General features: G+C 50.3%; 1 protein-coding gene across 6 annotated transcripts in view; it reads right to left on the bottom strand.

The window, feature by feature from the left end:
• Window positions 1-2,522: 2,522 nt before the first annotated feature.
• Window positions 2,523-20,557, bottom strand: part of ZDHHC14 (zDHHC palmitoyltransferase 14) — a 220,206-nt gene continuing 202,171 nt past the window's right edge. For 5 of the 6 annotated variants that reach the window (XM_039873872.1, XM_039873874.1, XM_039873876.1 and 2 more), the window contains 4 exons: window positions 17,423-17,525; window positions 16,227-16,336; window positions 11,756-11,858; window positions 2,523-3,769 (listed from right to left, as the gene is read on the bottom strand). In XM_039873872.1, the coding sequence (XP_039729806.1) occupies window positions 3,371-3,769; window positions 11,756-11,858; window positions 16,227-16,336; window positions 17,423-17,525 (715 nt within the window). In that variant the 3' untranslated portion in view covers window positions 2,523-3,370. The remainder of the gene's footprint in view (window positions 3,770-11,755; window positions 11,859-16,226; window positions 16,337-17,422; window positions 17,526-20,557) is intronic. The other variant, XM_039873873.1, reaches the window with a different exon arrangement.

Raw genomic sequence — 20,557 nt, 5'->3', positions numbered from 1 at the left:
CCTGTTTTGGCAAATCCATTTTCCTTGCTGTTGAATCAGATGCAAGGCCCAGGCCCAGGCCATGAAGAATTAATGGGCCTTCACAGCCATAAGCCACAATGGGACCCATTCAGGTCTGAGAAGGAACACGGCTCACAAAGTGGGGTTTGCTTTGTGTTCGGAACCCCAGTCAGCATCCTGAACACAATGGACGAAGACCACAGTGCACGTAGGGGGCGGGGCGGTAGCTGGGAGGACTCTTGCTGTGTGCTGTTCTGGACCAGAACAAGTATTTGGCATTTTGCTGGCACAGAGGGGGGATATGCCACCATGCTCACAGGCTGAAATAGTTACATTTGAAAGCTGGAATGAGCATTTTTCAAGTGGGTACAGCAACACACACACACACACACACACACACACACACACACACACACACACGCGACGCACGCACAGCTGGGCCAATTCTCCGCAGGCACGCGGAGACATGTCATTGTGCCCTCTCAGATGCAGGCTCTTGGCTGTTCTGATGCTCCAACCCACTTCCTTCCTAGGAGGCCGGGGCATTCAGGCTAAATTCAGCTTTCAAGAGCCTGGGAAGCCTGTCCTCCCTGGGGTAGGGAGAATGAAGCCGATGAATTTTTAAACGAGACAATGAGTGTATATGTGCATGTGTGTTTGATAGTGGTCCAAGCTTTAATGGCATGGTAAAATATTTATCTTATTTTTCATAGCTAGCATGCAATCCATCTGTAGCACAGTGACAGAATTTAGAAAGATCAAGGTCTACTCAGCCACAGCTAGATGGAACCACTCCACCTTAATATTATATGTCTCAGTTAACAGGAAATGCAAACTCATCACCAGGCAAGCCCCTGTCCCAAGATCATCCCTCCATCCAGTTGGAAGAAGGGCATGAACGATTCTATAGACTGTCCCTTCTTTTCTGAGCCACCAGAGTAAAGGGCTGTAGGTACCTCCCTGGTTTGGGTTTTAAGAAGTTAATTGTCTTAGCAAATTGGCTCGTTCACGTTCATCTCCCTCTCGGATCTCGAAGAGCCTTGACTTCACCAGAATTCACAGTCCCATCTTTGATAAATGATGTCAAGTGGGTGCAGGGGACAGGGCTGAGGGTGGCTGGGAGACTGATAATAAATTGAAAATAAATTAAGTAAATATTCATCATGTAAAGACAAATGAATAATGATCCTTGCTTTTTGGACTTTTTCACAATGAGGTGGGAAGAAGGGCTGGTCACGGGTCCCCAGCCACCACTAGCAATCACGAGTCAGAGGACGTTAGGAAAGACGACTCCGAAACCATTGTCTGTGTTCCACGCGGAGGAGCGGGGGGATAGGCGGGGCCACAGACACCAGCATGAGAGCTGAGCCAGGGCCTCTCCCGGTGAGTTGGAAGGAAGCAAAGAGCAGAGAAGGCTGGGAAGTTGTGGAAGGCAGACTGTGGGGCTGTCGCGTTTCGTTCACAGGCAGTGAATGCACAGTGAACCCCTGTGCATTGGTGACCGTGCGTGTGAGGGTGTGTGGCTGTGTAAGGAGGGGCTCTGTCCCCTTATTATAAATTCCGAGTGGGCGCAGGTAATTAGGAGGTCCAGGATAGAAAAACGACTACATGTAATATACCTTCCCGATGTCCTATCTGTATGGACGGCGTGAAACACAGAGACGGTTCAGAGACACCATGATACGAGAATTCTGTGGTTACTTTCAGCACAAATTATTTCTTGACCTTTGAAGAACTGGCTTTATTCCAAATAAGACATGAAATTGTGCTTCCCCCCCGCCTCCTTTCCTTTTATATAAAATGGCAACTCTTTCTCAGGAGAAACAGCCTTTTTCCATAAACGCAAATCGTTTGGAGCTTCTTGTGTCACTGATCGATGCATCTTGTCTTTCACGTGGTTGCGAGGAGCCCGAGCGTGATTTTCGACTTGAGTAGATTTGGCTGTTGGATTTACCATGTGGAGAGAAGCAAGGACAGAAGTCGGCTAAGTCCCTGCAGCTGCCTCCACAGTGACCTGCTCTCTAAGTACGAAGCCAGTTCCAGTCTGGCTGATAAATGCGCGTGATGAAGCGGCAATGTTCTTAATGCCATTCTGACCCGCGTCTCGGTAAGAAGTTCGGTCTACACGATCTCACCCACACTGTAAGCCGATTTCTCCTCCTCGTTTTCTGGTATCTTAACTAGGATCGCACGTTACCCTTCCGAGCGTAGGTGCCGCATGAACACAATGCAGAGCAGAGAAGGTGACCCCCACGGCACGCCCACTCCCTCCTACGTGCCATAGGTTAACTGCCACCTGGCAGTCTGTAAACAGCAAATTCCACTAAGACTGCGTCAAAAAGAGATGATTAAAAAGAAAAATGCCGATGGAAAAGCTACTTTCCCATTAAAGAAATCATCCCATACAGACCCGTTTTGGGACCACTCTTCGCGAGGGATACGTCAATAAAAACAAACTCTCAGCAGGCCTTCCAGGTGACTCTGCTGTCACTGAAGCTGTTAAGGATAACTGTACACAGGTCCAAAATAACAGAGGACGTCATTTTATTGGCTGTCCACAGGAAGTTTGGTCACACAAGGTGGTGAAGCCTGTGGCGCGTGTGGTACAACACAACATCTCGGCTAACTACGGAACAGAAGGTTAACTGATTCTCCACACAACACCCCAGCAGCCCTCTGCCACCCAGGCGCCGCCTCCCCGCGCATCATTAAGCTGAATAAGCTGGCGAGTGAGGGCTCTGACCTTGAGGCTTGGTTTCTTGCACTTTCTTCCCATAAAACAGCACTTGAAAATTCACAAAATTAAAAGAAAGAAAGAGAGAAAGAAGGCGGCACTTCCTTTTGAATACCGACACCACTGTAAACAGCCCCGGTGACATGCAAATCCACGTCTGGTCGTTTTTTTCCCTTTAGATATTAAAAAAAAAAAAAATTAACAAATGGAATGGCATGTCTATTTCAAATATTAGTAGCATAACATTTAAGTGCAATTTCAGCCTGGCCTCTAGTCTTAGAAACCTTCCGTGTCATCTGTCAACAAAAGCAGCGAGCAGACGGTATGACATCCAGGCACTGAGCTTTCCCCCAGCCTCTGGCTGCAGCCACCCCAGGCTCTGTCCCCATGCCCACCCTTCATATCCCAGACGTCTGAAAACAGTTACTCGTTATCGACACAGTCGGGGTGGGGCAGACAATTCCAATAAATGGAGCTGGAAGCATTTGGGCCCTGCCGCTTCTGCCCTCAGTGGTCCTTGTGTCCAGGACCTGGAGTTGTCCTTGCCGCCATGGCACAGGGGCATGAGGCAGATGCTGTGGGGAGCAGCCCCTCTGCCCGCTTCCATGGCCTGCAGTCCCCAGCCAGGCCACGTGGTCACACGGAGCTGAGCTTCACCAGGCCGCGCACCGAGTCCTCATGCAGGGAGTCCTGGCTGGCCAGGCCTAGCACGTGCACGGTGCGGCTGTGGGCCAGGGGGCTGCCCGCCAGCAGCCGAGGCGGCGAGGGTGCTTCCTCTGGGGTCAGGAACTGGTGGCCCACATGCTCCTCCTTCAGGGGCAGTATGTCTGTGAGCGCAGCCTCCGTGCTGAGGTTGGGCATGGAGGAGGGCGGCGTGGGCTGCCCAAGTGTCAGGCTGGCACAGGGCGTGCCCAGGCCGGGCTTCCCGGGCAGGTGCAGCTCGTCGCTGGTGAGGCTGGGCTCACTCTGCAGCAGGGGCGTGGCCGCGGCCTGCAAAACGAATTTGGTGCTCTGAATGCACTGGTCTTGGTCACACTGGAGAGCAGGAGGAAGCCAGCAAAGAGAAGGCGAGACCACACAGGCACAGGGTCAGGAGGGGAGGGGGCACGGGGACAGAGGCAGGGTGGGATGCGAGAGAGAGGAGAGAGAGAGAGAGGAGAGAGAGACAGAGAGAGAGAGAGAGAGAGAGGGAAACCGTTAGTGATGGCTCAGTCGGCTGGGGGCAGAGAGTGTGCACAGCAGCCTGGTTTCATGTGGCGACCCCCGGCTCAAGCTCACAGTCCCCACAGGTGCCCAGGGAATAACGTACGGCCTCAGGCTACCGTACTCCTGGCCCTCGTTCTCAGACAGGACCTCCCTGAAGAGCAATGCCGTGGGCTCTACCACCTGCAGCCATCCAAGGCAGCTGTTTCTTGTCTGCTGAAAACCTCTTGTGCTACATCGTTCTAAAATGACAGGGGCCTGTCCAGCCGTGTTCATAGCAGCATTATTCACGGGAGCCAAAAGGCGGAAGGAAGCCAAGCGTCCATTGACCGATGACCAGATAAACGCAACGTGGTCCACACAGTAACGGAATATCACTGAGCTGTAAAAAGGGAGGACGTTCTGACACCTGCTACCACATGGATGAACCCCGAGGACATCGTGCTAAGTGAGACCAGCCAGACCCAAAAGGACAAATGCTCCATGATTCCACCTCTACGAGGTACCTAGCTTAGTCGAATTCACAAGGACAGAAAGCAGAGGGGTGTCTGCCAGGGTCCAAGAGAGAAAATGGGGAGTTAGTGTTCAGTGCATGGAGTTCAGGTTTTGCAAGATGAGAAGCGTTCTGTAGGTTGGATGGTATTGATGATCGCATAATAATTTGCATGAACTTGATGCCACTAAACTGTACACTTAAAAACGGTTAAAACGGCATAGTTTATACTATGTATATTTTATCATGAAATAAAGAAAGAAAAATACATGGGAAATGGAAGCTCCTGGGGGTTGATCAGTCTGGTCAGAAAGCCCTAGAATTCCCCACTGCTAAGTTTTCATCTCGTTCAAGAAACACTAATTGAGCTTCTGCGGTTTTTTTAATCGGTGAAAGAGAATGCCAATCCTTTACAGGGGATTTCCTTTTCTTCTAAGTGTTTTTAAATCATATCACATCTCATGTCCTTCGGTTCACTTTACTCACTGGCCAACGGAAATAACATAAACACATTTCTGGCCGGTGGAACGTGGATCTCTGATACCTTCGTAAACTCTTCCCTTGGGCTGTGGGCAAGTTTCAGAACAGCCGGAAGAGATCTCGGGGCGCTCGGAGACCTTACACTTGAGTCTGTGCAGTGACTCGTTCTTCTGTGGGAAGGAGGAAGAATGGGTGCGGATATCAGGTGAGTGTATTGTGACTTGACATTCAAGCAATTAGCTACAAGTGCCACTCCGTTTCTTCAGAAGTTCTCAGGACAAAGCCGTTTCCCCTCTTTACAAATGAAGACCCCGGATCTCAGATAGGGGGGTGGCCTGCTCACAGGCCTTACAGGTAAAAGCGAGGGCTGGATGCGGGTTTGGGGGCTGAGACTACTTGACTGCAAATCTCTTTCTACTACACATCTGACACATAGTAGGTGCTTAAGAAATGTTACTTGTCTTATTATTCCTTCTTTGTTTTTGGAACTCTGGAATTACTGCAGAAGCTCGGCCTGATAGCTTTGCGATGGAGGTGCTCCCCGCCCGCCTCCTGCCCAGAGACGCACCTAGAACCGCGTCACTGACCCGCCTCCAGGCACAGAAGCAACCTAACTGGAACACTCAGCCTTCGGGGAGGAGGGTTCACCCCAAGTCGCAGTTCCTCAGCCAAATGGGTCTCTTTCTACAATCACAAGTGGTAGCCCAACCCCTACGCATCCCGCCCCCCACAAGCTTCCATGAAGAGGTGGAAAGCCACAGTCTCTAAGGAATTTATAGGTGTCGCAAGTTCAAAGACCTTGGTTCCAGGCAAGAGTAAACTCAGGGTGCAGCTTTAAAGAGGGAGAGCCAGTGTCTGGGCAGATCCTGGCTTTTCTGCGATCGCTTCATTGCAGCCAAGGGAACTTCAAAACACCCAGAGCTGGGGATGGGTGGAGAAGGGCTGGGGAGTGAGCGGAGGGCTCCTCGCTGGAGATGAAACCGCCATTAAAAAGTGCTGGGGAGGGGCTGTTAGGCCTTAACAATCATTTAATGTGGTCGTTTTCCCAAATCATCTTTGCCACAGCGGTGCTTTTCCACTGGGCGACTGAGCAGCTTCCTCCACTCTCAAAGTGACCCCCTCCCCCAGGGAATTTCAGCTGGGGGAGGGGGTCACTTTGGGGCGGGGTGCTGCTGAGCGGGCAGCTGTCAGGCTGCAGACAGCTTTGGTCGCTGGGAGGTTTTGCTGTCGCTCAGGGAGGTTTTGCTGGCTCCCTGACACTGCCAGTAGGTTTCTGCACGTCGGCTCCGTCTTGATAGGCAGAGGCAGACGAGAGCAACCTTCCTGATTAAACATTCATCTTCTGGAAACTATCCCCAGGCCTCGGATATTCTGTGCTTTGCAAGGAACGTTTTAGGAAAATCAGCACTTAGTCTCCTTGCTGGCGGAGCTTCCCGCACTGCCTGTGGCTCAGTACAGCCTCCGAGCGCGGACCCCTCCAGTGACCCCAAGGCTGAGAGGCCCCCGCAGAGGGCAGGTGCCTTTCTGTTCTCAATCGTTCCTTCTGGAGCCCTCACTCATCCTAATGTTTCTGTCCACGCAACACCCCCAGCTCTAGGGGAAGAAGAAATTGCAAGTCAGATTTGTTTGTCTCCGCTGACCCGAAGAAAGAGCCTTTTTTTAAAAAATTGAAAACGAATTGGCCAATTTTGTTTTAGGGACCAGCCCCAAACGGACCGCCTGGTAAAGACTCAGAGAGGAGTATGTTAGACGGCAGAGCTGGAGGAGGTTGTCAAGGTCAGGAGGCCCAAGGGTGAGGAGAGAGGTGGCCCCGCTCTGACTTCCGCGGTCTCCCTCCCCTACCCCCAACACTTGCCCTCCCCTCTTCCCTGATCACTCCTCCTCTGGGAACCCATCAGAACCTTCTGGGAGGGAGCGGCTGCGAACAGTGGTCTGTTGGGTTCCTCAGAGCTCAAGTTCACTGGGCTGGTCATGAGGAATTGGAAGAGCCAGCTGAGACTTTACACTGAAACGTCATTGTGCTGACTTGGAGGCAGGTTTACTCTGAAGCTACAATGCTTAAGTTCGGGGTCCCTTGCTTGAACGACCCCTTCCGAAGCCGTGTTCCTTGCTTTTGTTTTGTTTTGCATATTGTTTTCTTTTTCCTAAAGAGGACTCCCAACTGCATGACTCAGGCCCTCTAAACCTGGGCTCACTCCTGCACACACCTGTTGGCCCTTTCTTGTAGGCAAGATGACACCTTGTTAAAACAGTCACAAATCCGTGCTCAGCCTCACGGCCAGGACCCTGTTGAAAACGCACTCCAGTTTACTGGAGTAAAGCTGAAGGGCTTAAAAATTTGAAAGAAAAATTTTGCCTAAAACATTTAATTAAAATTATCTATCACTGAGCACAATTACTGGGACCATGAACCTAAGTGTCTAAATCCTGCTCATTTCCCATAGCTTCAAAAATAGTTTGCTACCTTCAACATCCATTTAGAAGACCAATCCCATCTGGGGGGACTCAGGGACCAGGCTTTCTTCCAGAGGATATCGTCCATATAATGCTCCTATGTAACTGGTTAGGTAACTGGCTCATGGTAGACCCTTGAATGGGAAACTATGGGTCCTGTTGGATTCCAACCAACGGTAGTGCAATGACCCTGCCCAGTGGAATTCAGAGCTTATAATATTAACTTGGCATGTTTTGAGCATCTCTTTCTTAGAAGAAATACAGTGATTAGGAGATTTTTTTTGGGGGGGGGTCAGAGCTTTTCCTCATTTAGCACACGCCAAAATTCCAAGGAGGGCGGGTGGACAAAGCTTCACGGCTGCAGCTCCCATGTGAGAACTTCGAGGGAGAAAATGGCCCATTATTTTAGGGTTCCCGTGGAGATGACCCATGAAGAGGTGTTCTGATACCTTTTCCTTTTTAAACTTTGCTTCTAATTATTATTTGCCTGTTTCTTGTCGATTTTTCGACTTCATCTTCTTTCTCTGGTCCCACCGATTTTCGTCCCCACTTCCCCTTCCATCTCGTTCTTTCTCTGGTTTTCCTCCTTTTCCTCTTTTTCTTCTCTTCCTTCCCGCCTCTCTCTCTCCTCTCACCTTCACCTTTTTCACAGCCCTCTTGCCTTTTCCTCTGAGGACTCTTATCTTCAACCAGTAGAGGGAGACGTCGCCTCTCCCTTCGTCCCTCACATCTTGGTGGCGGGGGTGTGTCTTCCAGCCCTAACACCATAGAGCTGTTGGGAGTATTTTAATTTATCGAACCAGTTATAGAATCTGAAGGAGAAATGACCAAGCCCCAGGATATCGGATAATGACAATTCATTCATTACTAGGAACAGGAAATTGAGAAAGTCCTATTTTCGTTCCAAAACAACCCATAAAAGTTCCTCTTTATCAAATATAGAGTTGAACCCTAGGAAATTGCCCTTTTTTTTTTTTTTAGGTCGGAAATCATCCAAATGCCGAATACTAACAGAACAGAAACCTGATCGCTTGTAAGAGTGTCTATGAAAAGACCCTTCTGTCGGCAGCTTAAAACTAATTCTGTCTGGGTGCTGGAGTGTTGGCCGTAGTCACAATAAGTCACCGTGACGGCTGCTGATTTATTGCCTAAATGAAGCGCTGGCATTTAACTTGCAAAGAAGTTTATGGCTTCAGATGTTCGATGTCACACACATCATCACTTAATGCTACAGTTTAAAAACACCCCAGAGATAATTTACTTTTTGTTTCTGCAGATTTTCAAATAAAATTGCTCATGTTGGAATACATTTCCTTTTACTCTAGCTGACTTCTTATCTGAAATGACCCTCGGGTACAGATTAAATGCTGCTGAAAGCGAAATGTGGAGTTTTTAGGTGGTTTTTATACAAATTAAGAATGAATGAAATTACTTAGTTTGTTCCATTTCTGTCAAAGTATTCGCATCGGGCGTAATTTATTTCTGTCTGCCTGTGAAGCTGTGTTCTGGGGTCTTGTGACCGCCACCCATTTTAAAACACTACAAACTTCCAGAAGCTACGTAAAATGAAAGCTAGAAAGAGAGCTTTCTTTTTATTCTTTTATTTAACACTATCGTCTAAGTTTGCTTAAGTTATTTGTTCTACTCTATTTGCTTTCTCAGATTATGCATGGAGAGTTCTTCTGAAATACGAGTTTAATAGGTTTAGTCTTGTTTTGATATTGGATTAAGGGAGATTTAACAAATTAGGTTAAGTACATACAGCAAATGATTTTCCAAAACAACAAAAAAAGACATTTCAACAACTATGTGCTTACCACATGATCCCAAAGGATCTTTGTAGCTACAAGCGACAGCTTTAAACATAAACTGTCACCCTGGTGCTATACAGAACTTAAAGCATCGGACAATCAAATGAGATACGCATCCTAAAAACTGGACCATCCTTGGATGTCACGACTACATACACATATTGTCATAGACAGAACTTCCATGTTAGGTAATAACCAAACCCAATAATGAGGAAGATAGGAATAATGAAAATATAATCCTCAGCGGGCACTGAGGTTATTGGCGCATGTGCCGTGTGGTTCCTCAGAATTTCGCAGGTGTTCCGATGAGCAAGGCTATCCTGAGGTTACATGCACCATTTTAATGCTTTTGATGTCGCTTCATCACTAACGCCTTCTTCCTTGGGACTCTGTGGTACAAGGAAGATCACTTAGCATATCACCATCCCCATCTCCAAATTACATGAGATGGTAAATTACTGTGGATTTTCCCAATTTTAAGATAACGAATAAGGCCTCAGTGGATGTTTCGGTGCCTGCTATCTATCAATATTTACCCAATTTTTCTGCATTGCACTATCTGTATGTTTAACTAAGACCTAAGTCTTTAGCTCTAATTTCTAAAATAGTGCCTATTTCCCTAGAAATAGTGCCTATTTCCCTAGAAGTACCTCTCTGACCTGGCTTCTGGTCTTCAAAGAAAAGAATAGGCAAAAATTTAACCAGAGACATCTGGGACCTCTTTCCCTCCAGCCTTTCCTTTCAGATGAATATGCCCGGTCTGGTGCTAAATCTACATGTCTATCAGCATTCTTCCTTTGAGGCAGGCTCTGGCCCGAATAATCGAATAATCGCGTCTCATGGCTAATTCGGTATTTACCGTTGGTAGAATGGGTAACAAAAAAATGTGCGCATGCGCATATGGCAACGTGGGCTGCTGGCCGTGTCCTCTAATCACAGAGGCAGGCTTCCAGCCCCAGGAACGATGGATACAGATGTTAGACTAGCACTCCGTTTGTAGATAAGAAAGTATATGAAACCGCCCAAAACATGCGAGGCAAACGTTTCCAATAGTACACAACAGACGATGCAAGATCGCAATCCCCAAGAGAAGGGAAATGCACAAGGCGAGCCCGACAGCCAACCAGCTCTTTCCGCTCTTTTCCTGGGGGGTGGGAATCTGTCCCAACCATGACGAAGCTGGAGTCTGGCGCGAGAGCAAGGTCAGCTGTCCTGCTGGAGTGGGGAAAGCAGGGACCTGAGCTGCGAGGAAGCTGAAACGCTCGGATCACAGGGCAGAGCACTGGAGAAGAGAACGCTGCAGAGAGCCGGGGGGCGGGGGAAGGGGGACCTGAAGTCCTAATGGGGGTCCCCACAAGTCTGTAACCAAAGGCCGCGGTGAGCATGTGCGGGATGACACGAGAGCAGCTGCGATGGGGCTGGGAGAGGAACAGACATAGCAGAGGTTGAAACAAGCAGTGCTGGGGGCCCCCGACCTCCTTCACACCTCCGACGCTTTGTCAACAGTCCTGGTGTCCAGGAGGGCAGTAGGAAGGCGGGGCCTTAGGAGCAAGAGTCATGCCCTAACGTGAGACCCTTGAAAGTTCAAGATGATAGGCTAGTGATCGAACTGCCTGCTAAAACAAGGTCAAGACTCTTCAGGAGGAGACATTGAAATCCAGAGTCTATATAATATACCGTCCAAAATATCCGGTATTCCATAAAATGCCAATAGACGTACAAACAAATAGGAAAAAGTGATCCAGAGTCAAGAAAAAAAGTGGTCAACAGACACCAAACCCAAGACGGGCCAGATATTCTTAGCAGATAGACTTTGATCAGTAATATAATTATGTTCCAATAATTATAGAAAAATATGGTCTCAATGAATAAATAGATAAGAAATCTCAACAGAGAACTACAATTCAGCAGACAAATAAAAATAGCCAAATGAAAATTCTAGAATGAAAAAGAATAATGCCGAAAGAAATTTCCTGGATGAGCTGAAGACTGGATGGAATCACTCATCGCAGACTGGAAACAAAGCCCACCCTGGTATACAACACCACAGAAGCACAACGTGTGGTCCCGCCTCGGAGAGGCGCCCAGCCAGTTTTTGCTGTGAATGAATGAACACCTTGTCTGCTTATTCATACTAAGGTGTGCATGGCTGATCTTTGATTTTGGCTGAGGGGAGAACCAGCAGCACTATCCGCTGTGCATTTAGAAAGGGGGTAAGGGAGTCAGTACAGATTGAGGCAAAGGGACAGAATGGGACACGGGGACTGTCCAGCCAGCCCTGCTTCAGGTAGCTGTATAGCGTCCCCCCGGACAACGCCCTGGTCCGTGTAAGGGGACTTTCCATCACGGGGTGCTACAAAGCTGTTTCTGGAAGAGATTTTGTGGGCACTTCCCCTTTGCAGCCCCTAAGAAACCAGTTACTCTGCAGCCACTACCTGCCTTCCCCTGGTCTGAGCCCCTCACGCGGTGGTGGCCGGGGAAGCCTTCCAGGTGGGCCCGGTTCGTTACTGGGTTAGTGAATATAGAAGTGAAAGAGAAGTCTTTGCAGGGAGTTGTGGCCCCACTGCGGGCAGCTCGTACCATGTCGCTCTGGGGCTGCGTGGCCCCGTATGCAGCCATCCCATTGGGGGGTGCGGCCGGCTGTGGCGTGTCGGGCTGGACGTACCCTCTTCTGTCAATTAGGCTACAAGAGAAAACAAAACAGTGCAGGAGGACGAGAGTGAACAGAAAGGCAAAGACGCCCTCAACGCTTTTGATTTCCATTCTGGGGGTCCCTCTTTTTGGGACAGGCCCCACCTCAGGCACCTCGGGAGACGCCTCCACTCATCTTTGGTAGTCAGGTACCCAATTCTGTCACTTCTGCCTTTTCAAACGCTTGTCGCATTCGCTCCCTCACTGCCACCTGCTGCAGACGCCCGCACCTCCCCCAGCCTCTGCCCTCCCGTCCACAGCCCCCGTTGCCGGCAGCGTTTTTCCCAGCACCTCATCCCCATCGTGTAACCCCTCCCGCTGGCACAGCTTTCAGGGTGCGCCGTCACTGCGAACAAGGTCCAGGCCCCTGCTCTCGGCCCTCAGGCCTCGCACGCCGTCCCCCACTTCCCTCTCCAGCCTCAAGCCCACGTCTTCGTGTCACATGCACGGTGTCCCCAGGTCCCTTGCTTCCACAACGGGAGGTTCGGCTAATATGTGGTCCTGCCGCTGTGCCCCCCGGCCCCCCGTGTGGGGCCTTGGGCCACACACACTCCGTAAGCTTCCGCGAAGGGCCCGGGGTGCACCCCACACCCTCCTCCTAAGGGCGGGTGGAGGGCTGGGCTGCTGGAGGCTGCTCCCGCTTGTCAGCTCGAGAAGACGGGAGTTATCCTCGCAACTCCTACCTCCAGGTCTCCAAGTGACAGAAGAACAAGCCATTAGCAAATACTTGTGACAGCATCTCGAAATGGAATGCTCTCTGCTTCAGTTTCAGCGAATCCCCACAGGTTTAAAAAAAGACAAGAGGCAACAAAAAACTCCGTCTGCCACACGAGGCGCTGGACCCCCACCCCTGAATGCAGGACCGTCAGACCAAGTGTGCAAACCCCCCACCCCCGCTGCGAAGGCATAAAAGATCGGAGAAAGAGCAAAGAAGGGTGTCTGAGACAAAGGAGTCCCCTGTGCCCTGCCGGGGGGCTGGGACTGGGGGCTGGGGAGGGGAGGGTGAGGGGCCAGACGTGGGCGTCCTGGGGGAGAGCCAGTGCGGACTTGGCTCAGTGGGGGCATTTTGGGGGTTCGATTGTATCCCCTAAAAGATACACTGAAATCCCTACCCCGGGAGGCATGACGGGATGTAAAGTGTTAACCTTCAATGAAGTTCCAAGTTCTGATTCGCTGAAATGACACCGTTTTGGAGGAAATGAAAGTGCCCCGCGTCCTTTTTTATTTTTCTTCCTTTAAGTGACAGGAGGAATTAAGGGACTTGCAGGGAATTTCATCCAGGAGCAGACAAAGAACTAGGTCATCGAGACAGTCTGAAGGGACAGCAGGGGAAAGAATAAAGTCGGCGGCTTCTGATGCATTCGGCCCGTTTAATGTACCACCCAAGACTGTGACATTCTGCCACAAGTCCCCTTCTCGTCCTCACCATGGTCCACGAGCACCTCTTGATCTAGCCACACATCCCTCATCTCCTCTCTTGCCTCTCCCTCCCTGCCTGCCTCACTCCCACCCATGAACCCTTCGGTTCCTCCTCTGACAAACCAGACTCACCTCTAAGCCTTTCTTCGTGCTCTTTCTTCTGCCTGTCCTCCCACAATGCCTTTCTCCCAATCCCTCCTCACCCTTTAGGACATTTCACTTAGAGCCCCCTCCCCTGGGATGCCTGCTCCCTGGAGCTTGCACCCCGCCCTCCATCACAGACCCACCATCGCTGTGAACATTCGCTACCGATGGGTCTGTGTCACCCATGAAGCTGCACACTCTTCACACGCGTCCCTGGCACCCAGCACAGAGTTTGCCACACGGCGCGTGCTCAGCGGCAGTGGCCGAGGGAATGCTCATGCCTGGCCGGCTCACGGCGTCGCCCTGTAGGGCCTGATCCGGGCTACACCTTGGGACTTCCTGTCTTTCCAATTTTCTATTCCTCCTGCCAGGCCTGTATGAGGATCCCCCTTCCCCTAAACCTGGCCATTCCCACTCTGCTGTCCCCACACCCCTGGAGACACTGTGTACAGAATTGAATGTGGGTCCACAGTTCTCACTGGGAAACGGGACAATACACACACACATGCGTGCTCGCTCTCGCTCATTCTTTCTCTTTCTCTCTCTCTCTCTCTCTCTCTCTCTCTCTCTTTCATGAGCACATCGCTACACTGTTTAAGAATGTTTTAGAGGCAACTCAAGTGCACAATTCTGGGCACACAGGTGGTTCTCAGGCCCTGTCCGAGGCAGGGGACACTGCTCAGTGGGGAGGGGGCTAGCTGGGATGCCCGTGGAAGTCCCTGGCCCTCTTAAGGGCAGACGAGCTGGGACAGGTAGGGCAGAGAGAGGAGAGAGAAGGTGGCGGGAGGGAGGATCAAGACGAACATCACCCCCTGCGCTTCGGCCTGGCTGGCTCTGGGAGGCCTGTGGCCAGCGGCTCACTGTCCCTGTGCAAACTCTTGGGTGAGCCAAGGGGTTCCCAGGTTGGGGCACCCTCGAGAAGCACCCCATCCACAGGGAATTGAGCACTGGAAAGAATACAGCCCCATCTCCGCCAAAAGAGCAAATTTAATCCAGTCGTAGCAGAAATAATTTGTTGTTTGGGACAAAACAGTGCAAAGCGGCACCAAATCAAAGACCTGGGAGCAAGAGATGCGATGCGGACAACACGGGAGACGTTTCGGTTCTTTCCCCGGGTTCAGGCGTACGTTTTACAAATGGGGAGCGATGCTCGCTCGGGTCTCGCCCGCCTCTTACACTCCGAGGCCCCGGCCTTTGTGTCATCGCCTGCCCCGACCGTCCACAAATTAACACACCGACAGGAAACACGAGCTCAACTTTGAAAATCCAAGCACTTCCCATGGACTTGTCTGGCCCAAAGAGCCCCAAGAGGGACTCCTGGGTGAGTCTGGGGTCTCTTGGAGAGGGGCTGGCACCATCCAGGCACGCCTGACCCCAGGCTGAGGTGGCACCCCCAGGCTGAGGTGGCACCCCCAGCCAGAGTCCTTGGCTGCCCTTTCGTGCCAGCCCCAACTCAGAGGCGGCTCCCGAGGACATCTAATTCAGGAGGAGGGTGATACTCTGGGGTCCAAACTAGAAAATGATCCAATTAATAGCACCAATAACAATAACCCAACTTTCTAGGCCCAAACTAGAAAATGATCCAATTAATAGCACCAATAACAATAACCCAGTACCGATCAACAAATGGCCTTGGAATACGAGCTTGGGTTTTTTCTTCTTTTTGGGGGGCATCGCTCTTGCTTCCCTAACAATATTTCGCTGAGGCTGAAATTTGCATTCCAAGAGCACGTACCAGCGACATCGGCCACGGAGGTTCTGGGCGCACAGAGCACGTACCAGCGACATCGGCCACGGAGGTTCTAAGCGCACAGTGGAGCTGCCCAGAGGCAATCCCCGTGCCTTCTGTGGTCTCTCTTCATTTTTCACATTAGAGACCAAAAGGAAGGAAGTAGAAAAGGCTTGGAAACTCATGCTAGAGACCTGGAATACTCATCAATAAATATTTTGGATGACGGATCTGTGTGTTGGAAACACATTCTTCCTGGGTAAGACGCTACTGTGGACTTGTACGATTCTGACACGGAGGCAGCGAGCCCCAGTCGACACACATGCTGGTCCTGATGCCAGGCGCCTGGGTGTGAGTCCTGACCAGGTAGCACTGACTCGCTGTGTGATCCTGGGCATGTTATTTAACCTCTCTGTGCCTCAGTTTTCTCATCCATAGAATGAGATATAATAGCACCTGCCTCACAGGCACAGAGTGAGGTTCTAAAAGTTAACACGTATAAGGCACTTAGAGCAGAGCCTAACACTGTTCAATAAATGGCAGCTCCTGCCATTATTAATATCATTGTGTTATCATCACCACGACCTCAACTGCTTCGGGCCACACAGATCTCTCCTGAACTATTTTAGCATTTACATCCTATACAACTCAGCTCTTGGCAGTTATTTCTAACTGCGCCCTACATCATGTCCTGACTCCCTTACTATGATAACCATGGCTCCCTGCTGACCACTGGCACTCAACATCATTCAAGAATTAATGAGGTCGCGTGCCTCAGTTTCCCTATATGTCCCTTAGGGGATTTTCCTCTGAACTTGAAACAAATTCAGGAAGTACAGAAAGGTGCCAAACATAATACAACAGCCAGCCAGATCTCCATGACCTCTATTTCACTAAGGCCGTGTCTCTGTGTCACCAAGTGGGATGCTGACCTGGCGGTCATCTGAGCTGTGTGACCGAATGCACCAGCAGTGGCCAGGTCTCTACGTGGTGAAGCCTGTGCTCACGCAGGTAAGATGTCTGCTTTCCTGAGATCTAGTGAAGAGCACGATGCTTTCTGAATCTTACCTTGGAGAGATGGGCCCACACAGGGCAACACAGCAATTCGTAAAGATATTTCCGTAGCTGTAGGGGTTGTAATTTTCTTTACCTCTTTTATTTGACCAAGATCCTTTAATCTGAAAGAAAAGGATAGTTGTAACACACTGTCCGCCATACCAACGCCACAGCTGAAGCGAATGAGACCCCAAATCATCTTTACTCATTTCTTTAGCAGGACAAATGGAGATAATTTTGTCAAGGAATCCCAAACTTGGAAATATCCCCAAATAGCGGGTCTGATTAGGGAGAAAGTAACTTTGTGGATGAAAATCTCTCGTTTCTATGACATGGTACACGCCAGTGGAGATTGTTTTTGTTACTCATTTAGTGCGCTAAATAGTAACTAAATGAATGGCCGTTGAAAGAGTTAATTAGTAACTAAATGAATGGCGGCTGATAGAGTTAATGTGGTTTTCCTAATTGCCAATTTTAACTCATCCGAATTCAGCCTCATAGTGTTGCCAAAATAATTTCACAGATTCTAATGTTCATAGTTACCAGATACAAAACAGTGTGTTAATATTCTCTTAACCCACGTATTTCATTGGCACTGATTTGCTCAAGTCTTTAAAGCACCCGGAGTGATTCTGAGACATTGAATTCATATACCAATGGAGACTGTGTCAGAACCTAAATATTCAGAGCAAAGAGGGCCAGGCTTATGAAGAAGCGTTTTCCAACATCACGCTTCCTGTTTTTATACCTCCTCTCCATTTGTGGTAAGTAGAGGCATGGGATCCTGGACAAAAGGTTAAATAAACTCTGGGTCCAGGCAATCTCCAACAACAAAAACGAGACACTAGCTGTGAAAGGCAGACTTATATGTTCCCTCCGAGAAGCCAGCCTGCCCTGGTCTCTCCACAGCGGAGGGGTGATGAGCTGCTCATGAAACTCTGGCATAGGAATAGAACAGGATCTCCTCCCCGGGGTTGGAACTGGGTGCCGCATGACCACTCTTGGTATCTAAGTGACGTGGTCAGAAAGTAAGAGATTTCCAACAGAGAAACTGGACAATGACAGACGAAAATGCTCCCACTGCACATTCTTTGTCCCCAAGGGCTCCCATCTGGAGTAGGATGTGCAGGGGACCTCGGCCCCTAACCTCTTTTGTCCCTTTCCCCCTGGGTTGCTGGCCATGAAAGAACACGCCACCAGGAACTCACATCCTCATTTGTCGTCTGGTTGGAGCTGATCAGGTACGTGTGGAAGCCGGAGAGCCCGACGATGGACCAGACGGAGAAGAAGCACACCACGGCCTCCAGCACGGTGACCGGAAGTCAAGGAGGCGAACCGGGAGGACAGGAAGCACTGTTGGGTCCCTAGGCAGCCGGGGTGACATGAGCCTTGGACAGGAAACACCACAGGCAGTCCCCGAGGCCTCTTGCATCTAACCGTCTCTTTAGCCCAACCAGAGACTTTCGGGGTATGCCCCATGTCGCGTCTCCTGCCACCTGCATGGCATTCGCACTCCCTGAATGATAGGTGGGCTCCCTGAACATGGCCTGTTCACGTCTTCATGGGTGGCAGCTCCTCTGCCTGTCCTCCCGACCTGACCCGCGCCTTCTCCTCGTGACTCACTGTGTAGCCACCGACCGTGGTGGCAAAGCCAGGAAGCTCGCTGGCTGGAGTCACAGAGGCCCAGGCCTTCGAGGAAAGGCCTCAGGATTGGCCATTGCTTCAGAAAGACTCTAATTTTCGCTTCTGGACACAGAGGGCTGTAGTACCAATGGGATTTGAGGCCGTGAGTAAATTGTCACACCAGCAACAGTTGACAGTCGTGTGGCGGGCTGCCTGTGGGTGGCAGTAGTCTGGGCTGGGCTTGTCCTCGTCACTTCCCCTCTCCCTGGGCAGCCCCTCCACCCTTTGGTGGCTGCCTGCTCCCACCTGTGGGTAGGCTTCTGAGCCAGCGGAGACGTCTCTCAGAGGGACATCAGGGGGACAGGCATTTTTACTTAGGGAACCCTTCCTTGCCCTTCAGCCAATCCCGACATATAAGGCTGTCCTCAGCTGTTTGAGAGGTGACTGGGAAACCTGGACATTCAGCAGACGCCGAGTGACGTGAAGCTAGAGTCCCACAATATATGTCACAACCAAAGGGGGAAGAGCGTGGCATATTCTTCAACAGAAGAGATAAATCTAAGAGTGTGGCGACTGGAAAAGACCAGAGAATTTTTCCGTCCCACGCATGTTTATAAAATTCTATTTACAAGATACAGATGTACCTCAGGAAAAAAATCCATCTTAAGTGTGGGAGTTTAAATATACACCATGCATCCCCCGACCATAAATTACAGGGAGAGGAAGTAAATACTCCCGCTTTCCTGATGCTTCTAGGGTTGGAGGCCGTACATCATGCTATAATAGATCACCATTGATTTTCTTTTCAGGATTGTACATAATTCATCTTTAGCTCAGAGAAATAAATATGTTATCCAGGGCAGCGCCATAATTTTCAGTGTCACGATTAACGGGTGGCGTCGTCGGGGCACGTGGGGTCGCATACGAAACAGCCGATGTGGACGGGGTCCTGCCTGCCGACTGATTTTCAACTTCAGGACAAACTACTGGGTCTGCCCTTGGAAAGGCAGAAAATGCTTTACTTGTCTAAGGTCTGAACTTCTAGAAACTGTGAGCTCGAAGAAAAGCTCCACCTGGAATGAAAAGCACATCTGAGGAGGAGGAGAGTGCTTCTCGACCGAGGGGGACACAGCCCAGAGCAGCCGGGGTCTCCAGCCACATGGTGCTCCTGGCAGGCCCTGCCTGTCCTCCTGGAGGATGGAGCCGAGCAGAAGGGAGGACTAGCTACATCTCTTGAGAAGAGGAAAACGAAGGCAGTATTTTGGAAAAGTAGATAAACATGGATGAGTAGAGAACCACAGAGGATAGAGATGCAGAGAAGCAGACCCCAGCCCAGGGCTGCCACCAGCCGGGGCAACCCCTTCATTTCTCCCAGGGGGATCCAGGGGGGAGGATGGTTATGGTCGGAGGCCTGGTACGCACGTGGGGACTCAGAGACGGTGGCCCAAGCAGCAAAGAGGGTCTCATTCTTAACTGGACTCATAGATGCCCCTCCTCCTTCCCTCATCCCCCCCACCCAAGAGGGGGACGCACTGGGGAGGCAACCCACGTGGGAGTCACGCCCCACACCGGTTTGAAAGCAGAGGTGGAGTCCAGGGACGATGAGGTAAGCAAGGGGACAGTGAGCCAGGAAAACTGGGGTGTAAAGGCAGATGACACAGGCAATGAGTTTTCACAGGCTGGAGGAAGAGACAAGAGGGGGACATGAAATGAAGTGAGAAGTGGTCAAGGGTAGAAAAAGAGGGAGAAAAATGGGAGCAGAGATTTAATTACGAAAAAGCACAGGAGACCAGCTTCGGTCTCAGAAACATCGTGCGCCGCCCAAAGTTGACGATGCAGCCGGAATGACGGTGATGCCGAAATACACACGACGTTCGCGTGCCAACCACAGAAAAGCTGGCGTTAACAGTGGAGGCGAATGACGGCAACAAAGTGGCGACTGTTTATCTCCTGGCTGCGGCTTCTTTGGCGATGCCACTTACCATCATTACCCCCAAGAGGAGGCATTGTTGCCAGGGGAGGAGGAATTCTAAAGGTTTGGAGCAAGAACGAGAAAAACCCCACAGCTTCTATATTAATATCTCACGCGCTTTAGAAACATTTTATAAATAGACGAATGCAGTGTCACTGGTAGTTCACGGCTGTCTCGAAATGACATGAATTCAAGGTAGGATGCAAATCGCGGCCCACGCCCGCTTCTCCCCCACACAGCTGACGCTTCTCCCAGGGTGTCTGAAGGAATAACCATCATCATTCATAACTACAGCTGGCATCACGAGCTGTGTCGGGTCCTGTTCCAAAGGCTTCACAGGGACCAGCTCGCTTAATCCTCAGACCAACCCAATGAGAAGCCCCATTCCCACTTAACCTATAGGGAAACGGAGGCGGAAAGCCGTTAAGAAATTTGATTAAGAAATAACAGAGCTGAGATTTCAACCCTGGAAGTCTGGCTCTGCAGGCAGAACGGAAAAGCCATAGGTTGGTTCCTTTCTGAGTTTTTGCTGAGGGACAAGTGGCTCTAGGCCGACCCCCGCTCTGCTGGGGGAGACCCTGTCAGGGGTCGCTGGACCTGTGGCAGCTGGAGTCCATTTCCTTCTGAATTCACTCTCGGACCAAGGGACAAATATTTGAACAACACATCTCCTCGCTGACCCAAGAGCTAGATGCTGAAAATGTCTATGCCATAATAAGATTAAGAAATATACATTTCTCTTAAATGT

This window comes from Pteropus medius, unplaced genomic scaffold (genome assembly GCF_902729225.1).
Source record: "Pteropus medius unplaced genomic scaffold, Ma_sr-lr_union100, whole genome shotgun sequence".
Classification (NCBI taxonomy): Eukaryota; Metazoa; Chordata; class Mammalia; order Chiroptera; family Pteropodidae; genus Pteropus; species Pteropus medius.
The sequence above is the reverse complement of the archived record's forward strand: the minus strand, read 5'-3'. Positions and strand labels throughout refer to the sequence as shown.